This window comes from Equus asinus, chromosome 10 (assembly GCF_041296235.1).
Source record: "Equus asinus isolate D_3611 breed Donkey chromosome 10, EquAss-T2T_v2, whole genome shotgun sequence".
NCBI classification, from domain to species: domain Eukaryota; kingdom Metazoa; phylum Chordata; class Mammalia; order Perissodactyla; family Equidae; genus Equus; species Equus asinus.
The window spans coordinates 19,043,466-19,058,831 of record NC_091799.1 but is presented as its reverse complement, the minus strand read 5'-3'; the positions used below and the strand labels follow the sequence as shown (position 1 = coordinate 19,058,831).

The 15,366-nt window shown below is 57.0% G+C and overlaps 1 protein-coding gene across 5 annotated transcripts in view; it reads left to right on the top strand.

Moving 5' to 3' along the window:
• MVB12B (multivesicular body subunit 12B) overlaps window positions 1-14,846 on the top strand; it is a 188,909-nt gene extending 174,063 nt beyond the window's left edge. For 3 of the 5 annotated variants that reach the window (XM_070518742.1, XM_014840676.3, XM_070518743.1), the window contains exon 10: window positions 5,944-6,935. In XM_070518742.1, coding sequence (XP_070374843.1) covers window positions 5,944-6,180 — 237 coding nt within the window. In that variant the 3' untranslated portion in view covers window positions 6,181-6,935. Of the gene's footprint in view, window positions 1-5,943; window positions 6,936-10,913 lie in introns of those variants that run through there. The other 2 variants (XM_070518744.1, XM_044778753.2) reach the window with 1 other exon arrangement.
• The last annotated feature ends 520 nt before the right edge of the window (window positions 14,847-15,366 follow it).

Sequence of the window (15,366 nt, the reverse complement as noted above, 5' to 3'; positions counted from 1 at the left end):
ACATGCAAAGTAAAAGGGGAAAATCCCCCACAGTCCACTCCTTGGAGACACACACCCACATGCATTCTAACAAACGTCTCGCGGGCTCACACGGTACATAATATTCTGGACCTTGCTTTCGCAGTCACCGGTGTATCTTGCACAACCTTCCGTATCATTTCGCACATATCTCCCTCATTCTTTTTAATGACTGCATGTGGTTCCCTTTTATGATTATGCTATCATTTATTTAAGCAGTATCAATTATTTAAGCACTATTGACTGACAGCAGTCTGAGTTGTTTCCAGGTTTTCACTCTTACACTGCTGCAATATATTTCATCGTACGTGTCTTTGCTCCCCCCCCGGGTCTGTCTTTAGAAGAATATCTGTTACCATTTTGCCTTCCAAAAAGGGTGCCCCCGTTCAAACTCCCCTGACCCAGAGGCGTACGAGGGGCTCCCTGTGTCCCACATCCTCACTACAGCTAAGTCTCACTGCTATTCAGAGGTGCACAGCTTCTCATATGCACATTGGCCGTTTGTTTTTCTTTTGTGAATCTCTTCCATTTGCACCCTTTGTCCAATTTTTTCTATTGGCTTATTTAAGCTATTTGTTCATTTTTAAGAATTTTCTTTGTGCTTTTTATAACAACCTTCTCTCTGTCATCGGTTCAAACACACTCGAAGCAGTGGCTTTTCACCTTTTTAATGACGTGCTCTGCTATACAATAGTTTTTAAATTTTTCACGGACAGTTTTGTCTTTGTTTTAATGTTTCCTCTTGGTTTTGGTTTCATGTCGTACTTAGAAGATTATAAAAATATTCACCCCTATTTTCTCCTACCCTTTTGTATTTTAATGTATTAAAATATTGAATACTTTTCAACAACTTAATCCATCTGCAGTTTATTAGAGGGTATAAAGTAGAAGCAGCTGCGTTTTACCCTAAAGTGCTAGCCAGTTTTCTTAATGAAGTTTAAATGCTACCTTTTTCTCCTAGTTACATACATAAGTGGATCAATGGACATTTTTCTTGACTCTGTTCTTTTTCGGTTATTACCACACTGTTTTGAATCTGACAGCTTTATAATAAGCTTTAATGTATGATAGGGTTAGTTCCCCCCCCCCCAATTTTCCTATTTATATTCACATGATTATTCTTCCAGTTGAACTTCAGACTCTTTCTGGGAGGAGGGTTTCCCGTAACTGCCTTCTCCATGTTTATTGTGACTGCGCTGAGCATACAGATCCGGGGGGGGGCGGGGCGGGAGGGGAGTGGCTGGCGTTTTAGATGGAGAGTCTCCACCCGGGTCTGTTTTTGTCACTCGGCAGAGTGGATGGTGTTCTTTCTAGGTTATTCCGGGTGCCTTATGTTTTTGTGGCTCTTGCAAACGGGCTCTGTTCTGGCATTAGATTTTCTGGCATTTCTATATCAAGAAGCTGTTGACTTTTGCATTTTCCTTTGGAGCTGGCTCTCTCACTGGCTTCTTTTATTGTTTCTGGTGGTTTCTCAGTTGCTTTCCTTCAGTTTCCCAGGCAGGGAGTTGTGTCATCTGCAAACACCGGTGCCAGCCTCCTTTCTTCCAGCATTCGTGCCTCTTCCTGGAGCTTGTCCCTGGCACCACGGCCGGCACTTGCAGGTCACCAGATCCCCTTGTCTTATCTGTGTTTTTCATGGAAGCTTCTAATTTCAATATTAACCCATAATGCTGCATTTTGGCTTGCTATATATAGACATCTTTTTTTTTTTATCATGTTAAAGAATTAGCCATCTATTTCTATTTTCCTAAATGTTTTTATCAGAAATGGGTGGTGGCTTTTGATAAATGTCTTTTAATCATCTATTGAGATGATCATATTTTTTCTCCACGGGCATATTAATATGGTAGATTATATTAAAAGAGCTCCTAATTCGGAGAGCCTCAGGGTCCCCCTCCCCCAGCACCCTTCCTGGTTCTGTGGGTCGCAGTGTTGGCCAGGCGGCAGCCAGCACACAGGTTGCTTCCGAGGTGGCCCAGGGTGTTCGTCGTAAGGATGAGAGAACCAGGCTGAGCCGTGGATAAAGCGGAAGCAGAGGTGGCGCTCGGCAGGCAGAATTTCCTGCCCGGGTACCGTCGTGAGTTGTGTCCCTATTTGGGCAAAACTGAAGTCAGGATAAATATTCGGTCTGTTGCAAGTCCTTCATTCAGGGATTTTTCTACCCTTTTCTTAGCATTTTGTGAACTTTCGTCCCCCAAGTTTTAAAGTCATACCCCCCAAATTGAACTCTGAGAAGGTTGCCTGGCATGTAGGTAAAAAAGGAGCATAAAGAGGAGATAAAGAATGAGGAGGGCACCTTCCTTCCCAGAGTGACCCCACGGCTTCTCGTTTTCCACCCAGAAGTCAGGGCTGGAAAGCGGTATTATTTTAAATCTTTTTCTACAAATAACCTAGGAGAGGGAAAATACAAATATCCATTTTTTAGGTGATATTCAGGTGAACTCTGAAATGTTGACTTGATGAGGGCCGAGCCCCCATGGCTGTTTGCAGACACAGAAATGGCATTTATTCAGCAGTAAAGGCATCTGTCAGTCCCCAGCCCCGCCCAGAGCCACAGGCAGGGCACACAGGCTGGACACGCAGGTGCCCGCCGGCCGCCCCGTGACAAGGGAGGGGCCCAGGAGAGCAAGACACATTTGGTGTCCTTATCAGTCATGCAGAAATCTTCAGTTCCACCACAAAATGTGCTTTCCCCATTTTCCTTAAAATGTGTGCCTTCTCAGTCTTTAATTTTCCTACTTTTAATAGTCACGGGTCCAAGAAAGATTTTACTTTCTTCCTTACTTTGTCCACATCACCCCACACGCTCACACACAAAATACAATCACAGTGATAAAATGGCACTTGGCACTCTGCCAGGTTGGGCCATTTCTAGGGAGTGGTGAGGACTGTGGCAGACTGGAAAGCGCATGCCTCTCTGAAGAAAACAGCTTCCACTCACCTGTGTGAGGCTCGTGGTTGCTGTGCAAGAATGGAGGTCCAGAATTGGCATATCCCCCTTTTTTTTTTAATGAAAGCTTGGAAAATGTTGGCATTTTACACAGAGTCTCTCAACTTTTCCCATGTTTCTATTTCTAAACACCACATAGGCCAACAATGTGTGAACCTCCCACTTGCACAGGGTCTGTGCACAGAGATACAAACAGAAATCACCTAGACTCAGAATTCCGCCATCCGCAGGGGTGATGTGGACCAGCCCTGGGCTCAGTACTTACATGCATGAGTTAAATACCACAGGCTGGGGGCCATCACACCATCAGCCTCAGAGGGCAGTGAGAATTCAGAGGGCCCAGGGCTGGAATGATACTGCTGCTTCCACAGAAGACCGAAAACCGGAGTGACCCCCCGCCTGCCCGAGGACTGAGTCCTCACGCCAGCTGCCTTCTCTCCTGTGCACTGAGCTGTGCCCAGAGCCTGACCCATCCCGTCACCCATCCACGCACCTGTCCACCCATCCATCCTTCGTTCATTCGTTCATCTATTCTGGGCCACAGCCTATAGCAGGCTGTGGAGCTGCAGCAATGGCTGAGACCACTTCCTGACCCCGCACTTAAGCACAATGTGGAAAGTGCTGTAGGGGCCCTGGGGTTTCAGATTAATTCTCCTGGGGGAAGAAGAGTGTCCCAGAGGGACCAGTGTTCAGAAAGGCACAAAGGTGTGACTGGCCAAGGCACATTTAGGAAATGGTGTTGGGCAGGGAGGGGGAGGGGAAACCCGAGAAACCTCGCATGGGGAAAGGCCTGCAGAAACCATTCAAACCTCACTCCAGGTGGAGGGGGCTTGGGACTCGGCCCCAGGGTGGGGATGTGGAGATGCTTTGTCTGAATCCTCAATGGAAGCTACTCATGAGCTGAGGGTGCCCTGAGAGGGAGGGGGCTCTCCTGGCACTGAGCCCAGGGAGGCAGGCTGTGTAGGGCAGAGGGTGAGGTCGCCATCCCCTCCTGGGAGTCCCAGGCTTAGAGCAGGAAAGCAGGGAGGGTGGGTCCGATGAGGATTGCTGAAAATGACCCCGATGCCTCAGTGGAAAGATGCAGGGGCTGGATCCGTGCCTGGCCATGCAGTCACTCAGCGCTGCTTACAGAGCCCCTCCCCAGGCCAGCTCCGTGCCTGGCCTGGTGCCTGACAGCCGTGGTTCCTGCTCCTGGAGCAGGTGAGCCGTGGAGGGGCCCTTTTCAGCCCCTCATTTAGGGGGAGACCAGCAGTGGGACTGGGTGGAGCTCGGGGCTCCTGACTCCGGTTGCTGCTCTCAGGTTAGAGCTCATGAGCCCAGTGGGAGCGCAAGGATGGAAGCACAGAAACGGCTTCCCAGACGGTCTGCAGGAGCCGCGCTGACCCTCTGTGGGGTTGTCATGGGACCAACCGGATCATCCATATGGGACGTGGTAGTTAAAGGGCCTCCCGGCTGCCCCTGCTGGCCTTGGTCTGGCATCGGTCTGCTCTCCTGTCGTGGGAAGGGCAGTGGTTCCAGCTTCACAGGATAGGAGGATCCGGTCCTAGCACCCTGACTTGGGACCCAGCAGCTCCTGCCACTCCTCTCGCCTTATTAGTGGCCACAGGGGTCGTGGCTGTAACCCACGAGCCCTGAGCTGGGTTCTCACCAAATGACGAGGTTGAACAAGGCATTCTCCCAGCTCCGGGGGGTTCTAGAACCTCGTGGAGGTTTGGGGAGGGCAGTCCCGGCTTCCCCACCGGCCCCTGTGCCCCAGTCTGCACGTGGACAGCCTTCCTCAGGTAGAGCAGTTCCGCACGCATGTTGACCCCAGGCTTCCCCCATCACCCAGTTTTTCGGATGTCTCTGTGGAACCACAATCCAAGTATGAGACAAAGGCTCCCCTGGGACAAAACGAGAGGACTCAGACCACAGAGCATCACGTGCCTCGGGCTCGTCGCTCCCCTCTGGTCCTCCGTCTGCCCTCAGTAGCTGAGAGGGTGGACGGGTTCAAGATCAGCTGGATGGGCCCTCCCCTAGCACACAGAGGAGGCCTGCACCCTGGGACGTGGGCACTTCCATGCCTGCTCCTCGCAGGGGCACCTGCCTCCTTCCCTCCCACAGGGTGCTGAGTTCTAGCCACCAGGCTTCTGGAGACAGGTGGGAAGGACTCAGAGCCCTTACATGAGGAGAGGAAGCTTCCGTAGTTGAAGTTCCCAGGGGGTTGAACCACTGGTGATGAGCAGAGCAGGTGTCCAGGCCTGGGCCCTGGGGCCCCGGAGCAGGTGGGCTGTGGGGAACGCGGGGCCGCTGCTCAGAGCCTCACCCACCTGCCTCTGACTGTGCGTGGCCAGGCCCATCCATCTGCCTTGAGGAGACTCCGTGACTGCGGAGCCCACCCTTCAGTGTCACCCAGCCCTGAACCACACTTATGGTTGGCTTGAGTCTGGCTCCTTTCCTTCCCTCCACCTGTCATCACCTGGCCAGGTCCCTGAGGCCTGGCCTGGGCCCCCGCCAGGCCCTTCCGTGATCCAGCACGGTGCCAACCTGCATGGGTCGCTGGCTCACATCTGTCCCTCTCCCCCCCACCACCTCCGAATTGCACCCACTTGTGATTCAGAGTTGCGCTTGCCTGACGCCAGTGGAACTGCCAGCACTATGCCTGTTCCCGGTGCAGGTGCCACTGGGGGCCTAGCCCAGCCGTGCGTGGGCTCCCTCGGGGGCTGTGAGCAGTCTGATCCTTCTCCGGCCTCAGCGTCCACATCTGCAAGATTCAGATGCTGGGACAGTCCCTCCCTGCCCTTCCTGGTGCGGAGCCCTCGGACTGATCTGATCGTGCCTAGACCAGGGAGGGAGGGGGTCTGCTCGCCTTCTTTCCCTCTGCTGTGTCTGGTCAAAGTTTTCAGGCAGTGGTTCGCCACCTTCCTAACCATTGAAATCACCTGGGTGCTTTTTTTTTTTTTTAAACAATGTGGATGCCTGCCCCACCGGGCCAGTTAAACCAGAACCAGCCCACCGCACCAGGGCAAGACCAGGCGTCACTGGCTTTGGTGAAATCCCTGGTTAGATACGTGAGGACTCGTTTCTCCACTCTCAAGGTGCTTTCCCGAAGCGTCTTAGGCGATTCTCACCGCACCTCTGTGAGTTGGGGGTGGGGCTTGGGTGGCCCCCTTTGTACCAGCCAGGCTGGGGCTCCTGGGACGGCCTCCTCGGGGCAGCTGGTCTCGCCGTGACAAAAGGCTCTTGGAAGCTGGGCCTCGCACGCCGTGGCTGGAGGAGGTCTGATCCCGTCAAGTGGCAGTGTCTGCCGGCCAGAGGCAGGTGTGGCCGCCGGGGAACGGGACGGGTCGGAGCCCCCAACAGCGACGTCTCTCCTGGAGAGGCCGCCGGGCCCGCTGCCGTGCTGCGGTGGCGGCCTGTGTCCACCAGAGGGCGCCGCGGCCCGGCGCCGCTCCCCTGGGCTCGGCTCTGCGAACCCAAATGCTTTTTAATTGGAAATTTTTTTAATTCAAAAAGGATTTGCTGTTTGTCCGCGAGGGCAGGTTTTCCTTATGCAGGAGACTAATGTCTTGAGTAAACAGATCCGAGCCCAAATCCACCTTCAAAGGTACTCGCTGTTTGCCCAAGGGAGTGAAAGGGCTTCCAGAAGCGGCCCCAGTCTCTTGGGCAAACACTCTGGGGCCAGCCATCCCGGGGAGGACAGCGGCTGTGGGACGGGTGATCCGCAGCCTAAGGGGGATTATGGCGGGGGACATATGTTGAAATTTCATTCGGGGAGTTAGAGAAAACAAGAGATGAGGGGAGTAAGGCTTTTCTCCAGCCAAGATAACCTAAAAAGGGAAAAATCCCAAGGGCAGGGGGCGGGGGCCCGGGGACAGCAGTCTGTGCGCCTGAGTCCCTGGCCCCTGGGGTGGGGGCAGGGTTGTGTTGCGGCTGTGAGTCAGAAAAAGGCAGTGTGTGTATTTTCAACTTCTCCCTCCTCCCTCCTTCCCCCAGCCCCAGTGAGGGAACTTAGCAGTGCATCCTTGAAGGCCCGCCTATGGCCACTTCCTAGTGGCCATGTCCCACCTCCTGGCCACAAAGCCTGGCGCATGACTCCCCACCAAGGCACTTCCACCTCGTCAGCCACTTCCCCGGACTCGGAAATGTCCTGCTGTCCCTCCGTCTCCCACCCACTCTGCCATCCAGAAACTGGAAGTGCCCTTTTCTGGGCCCTCCGCCGTCAGCAGCCAGGTCTGAGGCCGGGGCTGTGGACATCTGGGAGCTGGTGCCTCCATCTCCCTCTGTGCTCCCTGTGGAAGACCAGCCCCAACAAATCAACGAGGGCTGACTGCCCCAGGCACTCCCCGCCACCCCCAGGAGGCTGGCACAGAGCCACACACAGCAGGGCACAGCAGAACCCCCTGAAGAAGTGACAGCCCACGACTGTCTCCGCCAGCACTTGACGGTGCCCCGGCTGGGGGCCTGGCACTGGGCTGGCTGCCTCCTCTGAGAGCTGCCTCACCTCTGCTCCTGCCTCAGGTAGGCGTCTCCCAGGCCAGGCATGGTCTCAGAGCAGCCAAAGGGAAGCCCTCCGCCTAGACCTCACCCATTTCCCACTTCTCTCCCCCCCACCCCCACTTGCCCAGCTCTAATATCCCTGGCCCTTCCATCTCTGCCTGCTCCTATCACATCTGCTCCCAGGTCCCATTGATTGGGTCACAGAATTGTGTAAGTTGGTCCCCAAACCACCAGTCACCTGGTAGTTGGATAAAAACGTGGCTCTCAGGCCCCACCTGCTGAGTCAGAATCTGCATTTCAACAGGACCCCCCCAGGGTGTGTGTTAAAGGCTGACCGGCCTGCCATTAATAGCTTTATCCCGCATCTCCTGCCCTGCGTGCCTGAGGAGGGGCCGCACTCACCTGTGCACATCTGCACCCCTCTCTCGAACCTTCGCCCACTCAGAGCTGCTCCTGCTGAGGTCCCCAGCACACCCCCGGCCTCTGCTGCTCTCCCTGCCCGTCCTCGTCTTCTGACGCTGGGTGCTTTTCTTGCAACATCTCCACATCTGTAACTGCAGCTGCCCTGCCCCTCAGGTGCTTCCAGTTCCCAGCCCCACATCCCTGGCTCCAGGTCTCCCCAGCCCGGCAGCTCCCCGAGGGGCTCCTCGGAGGACCACTCTCGGCCACTGGCAGAAAGGCACTCATGTTCTCTCCCCAACCTGCTCTTCCTCCTGGGTTGCCAATTTGGGTTGATGACCCTGCTCTGCCAGTGTCCCTCCCCGGCCACCCTTGTGGGACTCTTGCCTGGCCCCAGTGCCCAGCACCGGGTGGGTGTGGCAGGTGCTGATGGAGCCAACGAGAAAACCTTTCCTATTGTCATGCACCCGGGTAGCCACCAGGTGGCGATATTGTCCTGAACTTTGCCTGAAGGTCTCCGGGGCTCACTGCTCCACCAGCCTCCCCAGAGCTGGCGTCCCTTGGCGGCGGGCTGTGCCCTGGGCGTTAGGGGGCATGAGGGCGAGGTCTTGTTGGCTGCATAGCCAACAAATGCACAGTGACTGTTTTCCTGGTGCCAGGGACGGGCCCTTAACCCAAGGCTCGTCCCACCCTCACAGCAGCCCTGGGAGTACAGGAGGCCACTCCACCTTTTTTATGGAGGTGTAATTGACATAGATCATTGTATTACTTCCAGGTATACAATGTAATGATTCTATATCTGTATATATCGCGAAAGGATCCCCTCATTAAGTCCAGTTAACATCGCTCACTATACATAGTTACAGATTTGTTTTCCTTATGAGAACTTTTAAGATTTACTTCGTTAGCAAGTCTTAAAAATACAATACAGTATTATTATAGTCACTGTGTTGTACATTGCATCCCCAGGACCTATGTTATAACTGGAAGTTTGTGCCTTTTGACCTCCTTCACCCATTTCGCACCCCCCTCCCCCACCTCTGGCAGCCGCCAGTCTGTTCTGTGTGTCTCTGAGCTCGGTCGGGGTTTTTTTGGTTTTTTAGATTCCACATATGAGATCATACAGTATGTGCCTTTCTCTGACTTTTTTTCACTTAGCACGTCCCCAAGGTCTATCCATGTTGTCACAAATGGCAAGATTTCGTTTTTTTATGGCTGAATAATGTTTCATTGTGTGTGTGTGCGTGTGCCACATCTTATCCATTCATCCAGCAATGGCACTGAGACCACTTCCACGTCTGGGCTGTTGTAAATAATGCTGCAGTGAACATGGGGGAGCAGATGTCTTTTCGAGCGTTTTCCTTTTTCTTCAGGTAAAAGCCCTGAAGTGGAATAGCTAGATCCTATGGTAGTTCTGTTTCATTTTGGGGGGAATCCTCCCTACTGTTTTCCATAGTGGCTGCACAGCTCGCATTTCCACCAGCAGTGCACAGGGTTCCCTTCTCTCCACATCCTCGCCAGTGCTTCCTTCTTGACATGACCCGCCCTATAGAGATGAGTTCACTGAGTGTCTGTCCATCCTGGGTCAGCCCTAGGGGACCATAAGGCAGGGGTGGCTGAAGACACAGTGCTGGCTGGCTCAGCCCCCCGCCCTGTCATTCTTGAACTCTCCCTCCAACCTTTCACCTCTTAGCTGTTCTCGCTCAGCGCAGCCCTCAGCCTTGTTGCAGGCAGCTCATTTCGGGCAGGTTGGGGGAGCTGGGCAAGCCAGGCTTTGCCAGTGCGCCCGGCGGGAGGAGGTGGGCAGGGGCAGTTGGAGTCTGAGGCTGGGGTCTGCAGTCTTCCCTGTGGTGGGCACCCCGTAGTCACCCTCCTGCTGGTATGGTTCCATACCATCTTCCTAAGAGCCGCCCCCCCCACCCAGTGTCCCCCGAGGAGACAGCCTCAGGTGGTGGCTGAGTTCACCTAGGCAGCTCCACTTCACTCTGCTGTATGTAGGGGAACCCTGTTTTATGGCAATTCCACTGCTAGAATACACAGCAGCCATTGACCTAGTCTAAGCTCCTCATTCCTAAAACCCATAGGACCACACGCTGCCTCGGCATAGTGTTCCAGGCCATTCCCCATGCTACAACCCCAGAAGCTCCTGCCCACGGTGCCCGCTGGCCCCTCCTTACCTGTGCCCACACTTCCACCTGGCACACCTGCCCCTCGCTGGGACGTTGTATTCCCACCTGGCCTCCAAGGTGAACCGCAGGTGCCCCCTCCCCAGCAGACATCCTTGCCCCTTCTCTGAATTTCTGTCAGACTTGGGACCCACCTTTCCTCATTTTTGTGACCCAAGGTTGCTTCCCGGAAGCTCTGGCCTCCAGCGTGTGGCTGGGCCAAGCACCGGTACCCTGTCCTGGCTCAGGCTGGGTGGCCCGTGGGGTGCTGCCCTTACAGAGCCTCGGGTCCTCATCAGTTCGTGAGGACAGTCGCACGCCCTTCAGGGAGTGGGTCTGGGAACTCAGAGAGGAAAGCAAGTATAGGGTGGTGTCCATTCCATGTCCCGTGTCACCTGGAGTGTCTGTCACCATGGTGCTCAGGAAGCACTGAGCAGAGCAGCAAGTCCAGGGGTCCCCTGAGCCTGGTGGCTGTGGCTGGAGTCGCAGATCTGCCCTTCCCAGCCGTGTGACTCCCCTTCCAGCAGGATGCACGAGCAGCATTGCTGGGCCCTGGAGGCAGGAGGGCCATCGGTCAGCTCACGCATGTCTGCCACGGGCATCGCGGGCACCGCTGGTGCTGAGGCCTCACCCGGTGGGGAACAGGCCCAGGACTGTGAAAGGCACCAGTTGTCACAAAGCAGCCAGCCCCTACAGCACCAGAGGCATGTCTACACACACGCACACCCAGAGCTCACACCCACAGTCCATGTGCACACGCAGATGCGGAAGGCAGCCCTTCCTGCGGCTGGATACTCAGCAGGGTGACCTTGGCCTCTGCCTGGGCTGGGCCGAGGCTGTGATTTTCTGTGGTGTCCTCACGCACTGACTGTGCTCTCTGTCCCCTGTCCGCCCCCCTGCAGTATGAGTACAGCTTCCGCACGGAGCAGAGTGCCGCCGCCAGGCTCCCGCCCAGCCCCACCCGGTGTCAGCAGATCCCCCAGTCCTGAGGGGCCGGCGCCCTGCAGGGAGGAGAGCCTTGCCCAGACTACTGAGTGCCCCCTCGCCCGGTCCGCCCGCGGGGCTCACCAGACTGGGCAGCTGAGCTTGCATCCTCGGCCATCGGCTTGCCTGACATGACATCCCCACCTCCCTGGGGACGTTGTTCCTAATCTCCACTAATCTGTGTGTGCTGTAGTGACCAGCGGCTCCTAACGTGTCTGTGTGATGACCAGTCGTCCTACAAACAACCCTACCCACCGCAGGAGTCACCCCTGAGGGCCCTGGACAGTTGCTCTGGCCGCCCAGTGATGCCACCAGCTCCCTTCATTCTTGTCACTCACCACTACGCCATTGCTTTCCTCCTGGAAGACCCTGAGGGTGATGGCAGATGTGCACAGGCCCCTCCACGGCTCCCTGGTCACCCCAGCCCCAGGGCTGCCGTGGAACAAGTCCCTCACGCCAACAGCATCAAGTGCCCTGAGCATTTCACGGCGACCCTGGGGGAACACGGGAGGAAAAAGCCCGTGGGTCCTCGAGCGGACCCGAGCCTGACTCCCTGCCACACTGTGGACAGCCCTGGAACTTGTCCCTCGATCCACACACTGGACGTCCTGAGGTCGGGGAGCAGCACACCCCGGCTGCCAGCACAGAGGGGACTTGCCTTCTGGGGAGACAGCTGAGGGACTGGTGCTTGCCTCGATGCGAGGACACTGTGCTCATACCCTCTCCCCCCCCAGAGGGCTCGTCTCTGGAACGCCCACGTGCCTCGGCCTGGTGCCCCGACCTGGTGACCACAGCGAGGCCCTCCCAGGGCCGCAGGTGAAGAGGTGCTGTGAGCCGGTGCCCAGGGATGTGGACACATGGCCACCCAGCTGCTCAGAGCTAGGCGGTGTCCTGTTGGCCTCTCCTAACAGGGACAGTTGTTTTGAAAAGCCCATCTGACCCAAGTCACCAAACGGGGGCCAGAACTGATGTTTCTGCCACAGGTGGCCAGTGGATACACTGAGGTCCTCACCCTGCCAGCCGCCAAGTCCAGCTCCCCACACATGTGCCATGAGAACGGTGGCAGCAGCCGTCCCTGGAGGCTCCGGCCCTCACCCCATGGCCACCTTGTCTGGCTGTCTGGGAGATGCCAACATTCTGTGGAATTAGGACAGACCTCATGTTGGGGGTCGCCAAATGGCTGGGGCTTTGGGTGTGAGGTTGGACATGAGGCTGGCATGTGGGGGGCCATGGAGAGCAGGGAGGTCCCCCCACCAGGAAGGCAGCACAGGAGAGCCACTGCCCGGCCCGGGACAGAGCCCTCCCCACTGTGGTTCCCAGGAGGGCGCAGGGTTCGCTGGTGGCAGAGGTGCAGCAGGAACTGACCAACACAGGAGACTGGCCGCTGGCAGGGAGGTGGGGCGGGGCACAAAATACCTCATGCACCTGCCGTCAGCCCCCCCAGCTCCAGAGCCCTCGGCTCTCCCACCTCGGTCTTCATCTCGATACCTCCTGATTTCTGCGCATCAGGGAAGTGGTCATCCCTCCCCACCTCCCCCAAGACCTGAGGACGTCCCTGGCGGGGCTGGCCTCCCCATGCCTGCCACCTGGCAGGAGAGGGCAGGTGGCTGGTGGACCCGGGGCCGCGGCGTGGAGCCCACAGTCCCTGCGAGCGCTTTCTGGGGTCAGTGCTTTACCAGGAAAGAGCTGAGGAGCTGACCTCAAACGTTCCCGCTAAAATAAGCTCGCGTTTCTGGGGAATCGGGGGAGCCCCCGGGGTCCCGAGAACCTGGGTCTGCTGCTGTTTTGGAGGGGTGGCTGGTCCCAAACCAAGTGACTTATGTGAGTCAAAGCTCAACAGAGAGGGGTGACAGCTGGCAGGCTTCGGGGCAGAGCCATGCTCGCTTCTGTCCAGTTCCCAGTGGTTCATGCAATTTTCCTTCCATCTCTTCTTCACACCCTGGATGGGAGATCATCTCTGACAGCTAACACGGGGGCCCTTCTCCCTTGACCGAGAACCAGGCATTTCAGCAGCTCTGAGGGGCCCTGGAAAGTCCAGAGAGGACGCTGGAGGGTCCCTTGTCAGGGAGCAAGAAGGCAGAGCCAGGCAGTAAGAGTGGCTGTCGGGGGAGGGGGGGACCCAGCTCCCCATTCACACCCCCGGGGGCCACCCTGCAGTCCCGGGATGCACGGAACTAGGTGGGGCTGCAGGGCCACCAGCAAGAGGGCAGACCTGCGTGGACCCGGGTGCGCCAGAGGGACCCCAGCATCACAGATGTGGTCTCGGCTGGCGCTGACTGTGAATGGCGGTACACGGCTGCCGGGGACGGTGAAACAGTGGTGCTGTTAGGAAAGAGCTGTTAGCTGCTCCTAACCCTCTCCTGCTTTGGCTTCTGAGAGGCGGGTGAGCGAGTGTGTGGGGGGCCGGGGGCGCGTGTGTGCTCATGCCCAGCCCTCGTGGGCTCATGCAGCCACCGGGGCGCCGGGCAGTGGTGAGCTGTCATGACCTTTCCTTTCTTCCTGGGAGGTGCTTTTCTTCACGACCCCTCTGGCCACCTGGGGAGGGGAGGGTGGGGGCCCCTTGGACACGTGCAGGGCGGCCGCCTCGCCCTTGGCCCCCCATCACCCCCGTCCCTCCCTCCCGAAAAGACTAAGCAGAGCACAGCGCTGCCTTCCTTTTCCCCAGAACATTCCGGTCTCTCTCCAGAGGCCCTGGAAATGGCACAACGGTGATGAGGAGCCAGTCTGCTCCAGGTTCACTTGCAGATTTGTAACGAGGCGTCTTTCCCACCCCAAGTCCAAGAGCTCTCATCCCACACCCTCCTCTGCTCGGAAAGGTGGGAGCCGTGGCAGCAGCAGGGAGAGATGGCAGGTCAGAGCCCAGCCTCCCGGGGGCGAGGGCCACCTCCTGCAAATCCCTGAGTACACGCACTTGGTGGTGAGAAGCCGCTGACACTGGCTTTTCCATCTGCCCTGGGCCGGCAGGGGCAGGAAGGACTAACGGATGGAGCCCCTGCTCCTTGCCCTGCGCTAGGCTGGCACTTGGAGCACATTTTCTCCCGTCGTTCCCCCTCAAAACAAATCCCCAGAGATGGGTGTTACCTGCTCTTTATTACAGATGAAGACGCTGAGACCTGCCCACAGGCACAAAGCTGGTAAGTGGCAGGGACAGGATATGGACCCGAGTCTCGTCGGGCCCCAGAGCCCCCTCTGCCAGCTGGCCCATCATAAGCACATGCCCCACACTGACCTTTTTGTTTCCAGTCCAGTAATGGACTTCCCAGCTGCCACTGGTCCTGCTGGTGCCGGCGTGATGGTGTCACCACCCCACCGCGCCATGGGTGCTGAGCACAAGGCAAGAGCCCGCCTACCCTGCTCACTCCAGCCAACAAGGGCTCCCCTGAGGTTCCGGGCTGCTCGCCTTCCCATTTACAAGGGGTCCCAGCCTGCAGCTCCCCGGAGACCTGGGCAGCCTGAGGACGAGGGCAGAGAAGGGCCCTGACAAAGCAGCCATGTGCCACAGCTGAGCTCCTGGGACTCGGTTCCCGTCTCCTGGACCCCTGGGGCCTGGAAGAGGAGGCCAGGCACCCTGCCCTCGCCCCAGCCCCACTGTCCTTGCCTGTTCTGATGGCGGCCCAGAGCGCCTGTGGCCGTCACCACCAGGAGACAGGGGACTGCTATGCTCCCAGCCAAGGGCGGGTGAGCCGCCGCGCGACCGCCTGGGCCTCAGACAGGCCGCCGTGCCTCGCTTAGGACGAAGTCCTTGCTACGTCTATTTATTTGAGGTGACTCTTGTACTTGGCAAAGGAAAGTTTCACTGTGTGATTGTCTTCTTAATATAATTTGTTAAATAAACATTTGTTTTAACCTTTTCCCAGCTTGCTGCTGTCTCTGAAATCACCCAAGGTCAGCATCCCTCAGAGGATGCTCCAGGCTCTGGCCTCCAGCTTCCTCTCCAGCTTGTCCCAGATGCTGGCCGGGCCAGCCAAAGGCTTAAGGGGTGGGTGGCCGCCACCCCGGCCTTCCAGCCTTCTAGAGAGAGCTGGTGGGCTTGTTTGCCCCTGTTTAGTTTAGGCAACCTGGTTACAAGCCAGAAGAATTCAGGAGGGGTGGAGAAAACCCTGCCGTTCTCTGGCAACATCACTCAGGAATGCTCCTGGAAGGGGAAACCCCAGTTGCCATAAAAGCGTGGGGAACGTGTGCATTTCAAGGGGTTGCCAGTGAGGACTGCAGGGGGCCCTTATACCTCCGGCTCACCCCAGAGCCTTGTCTTCGTGGGTTCAGAGCCAGTTGGCCACGGGTGGGGCACACACAACACACGGCCTTGGCCCCAGTGGTCCAGTCCCGTCCCGATGGCTCACCTGCCTGTAAGACGCCACCCTAAGCGCAGGG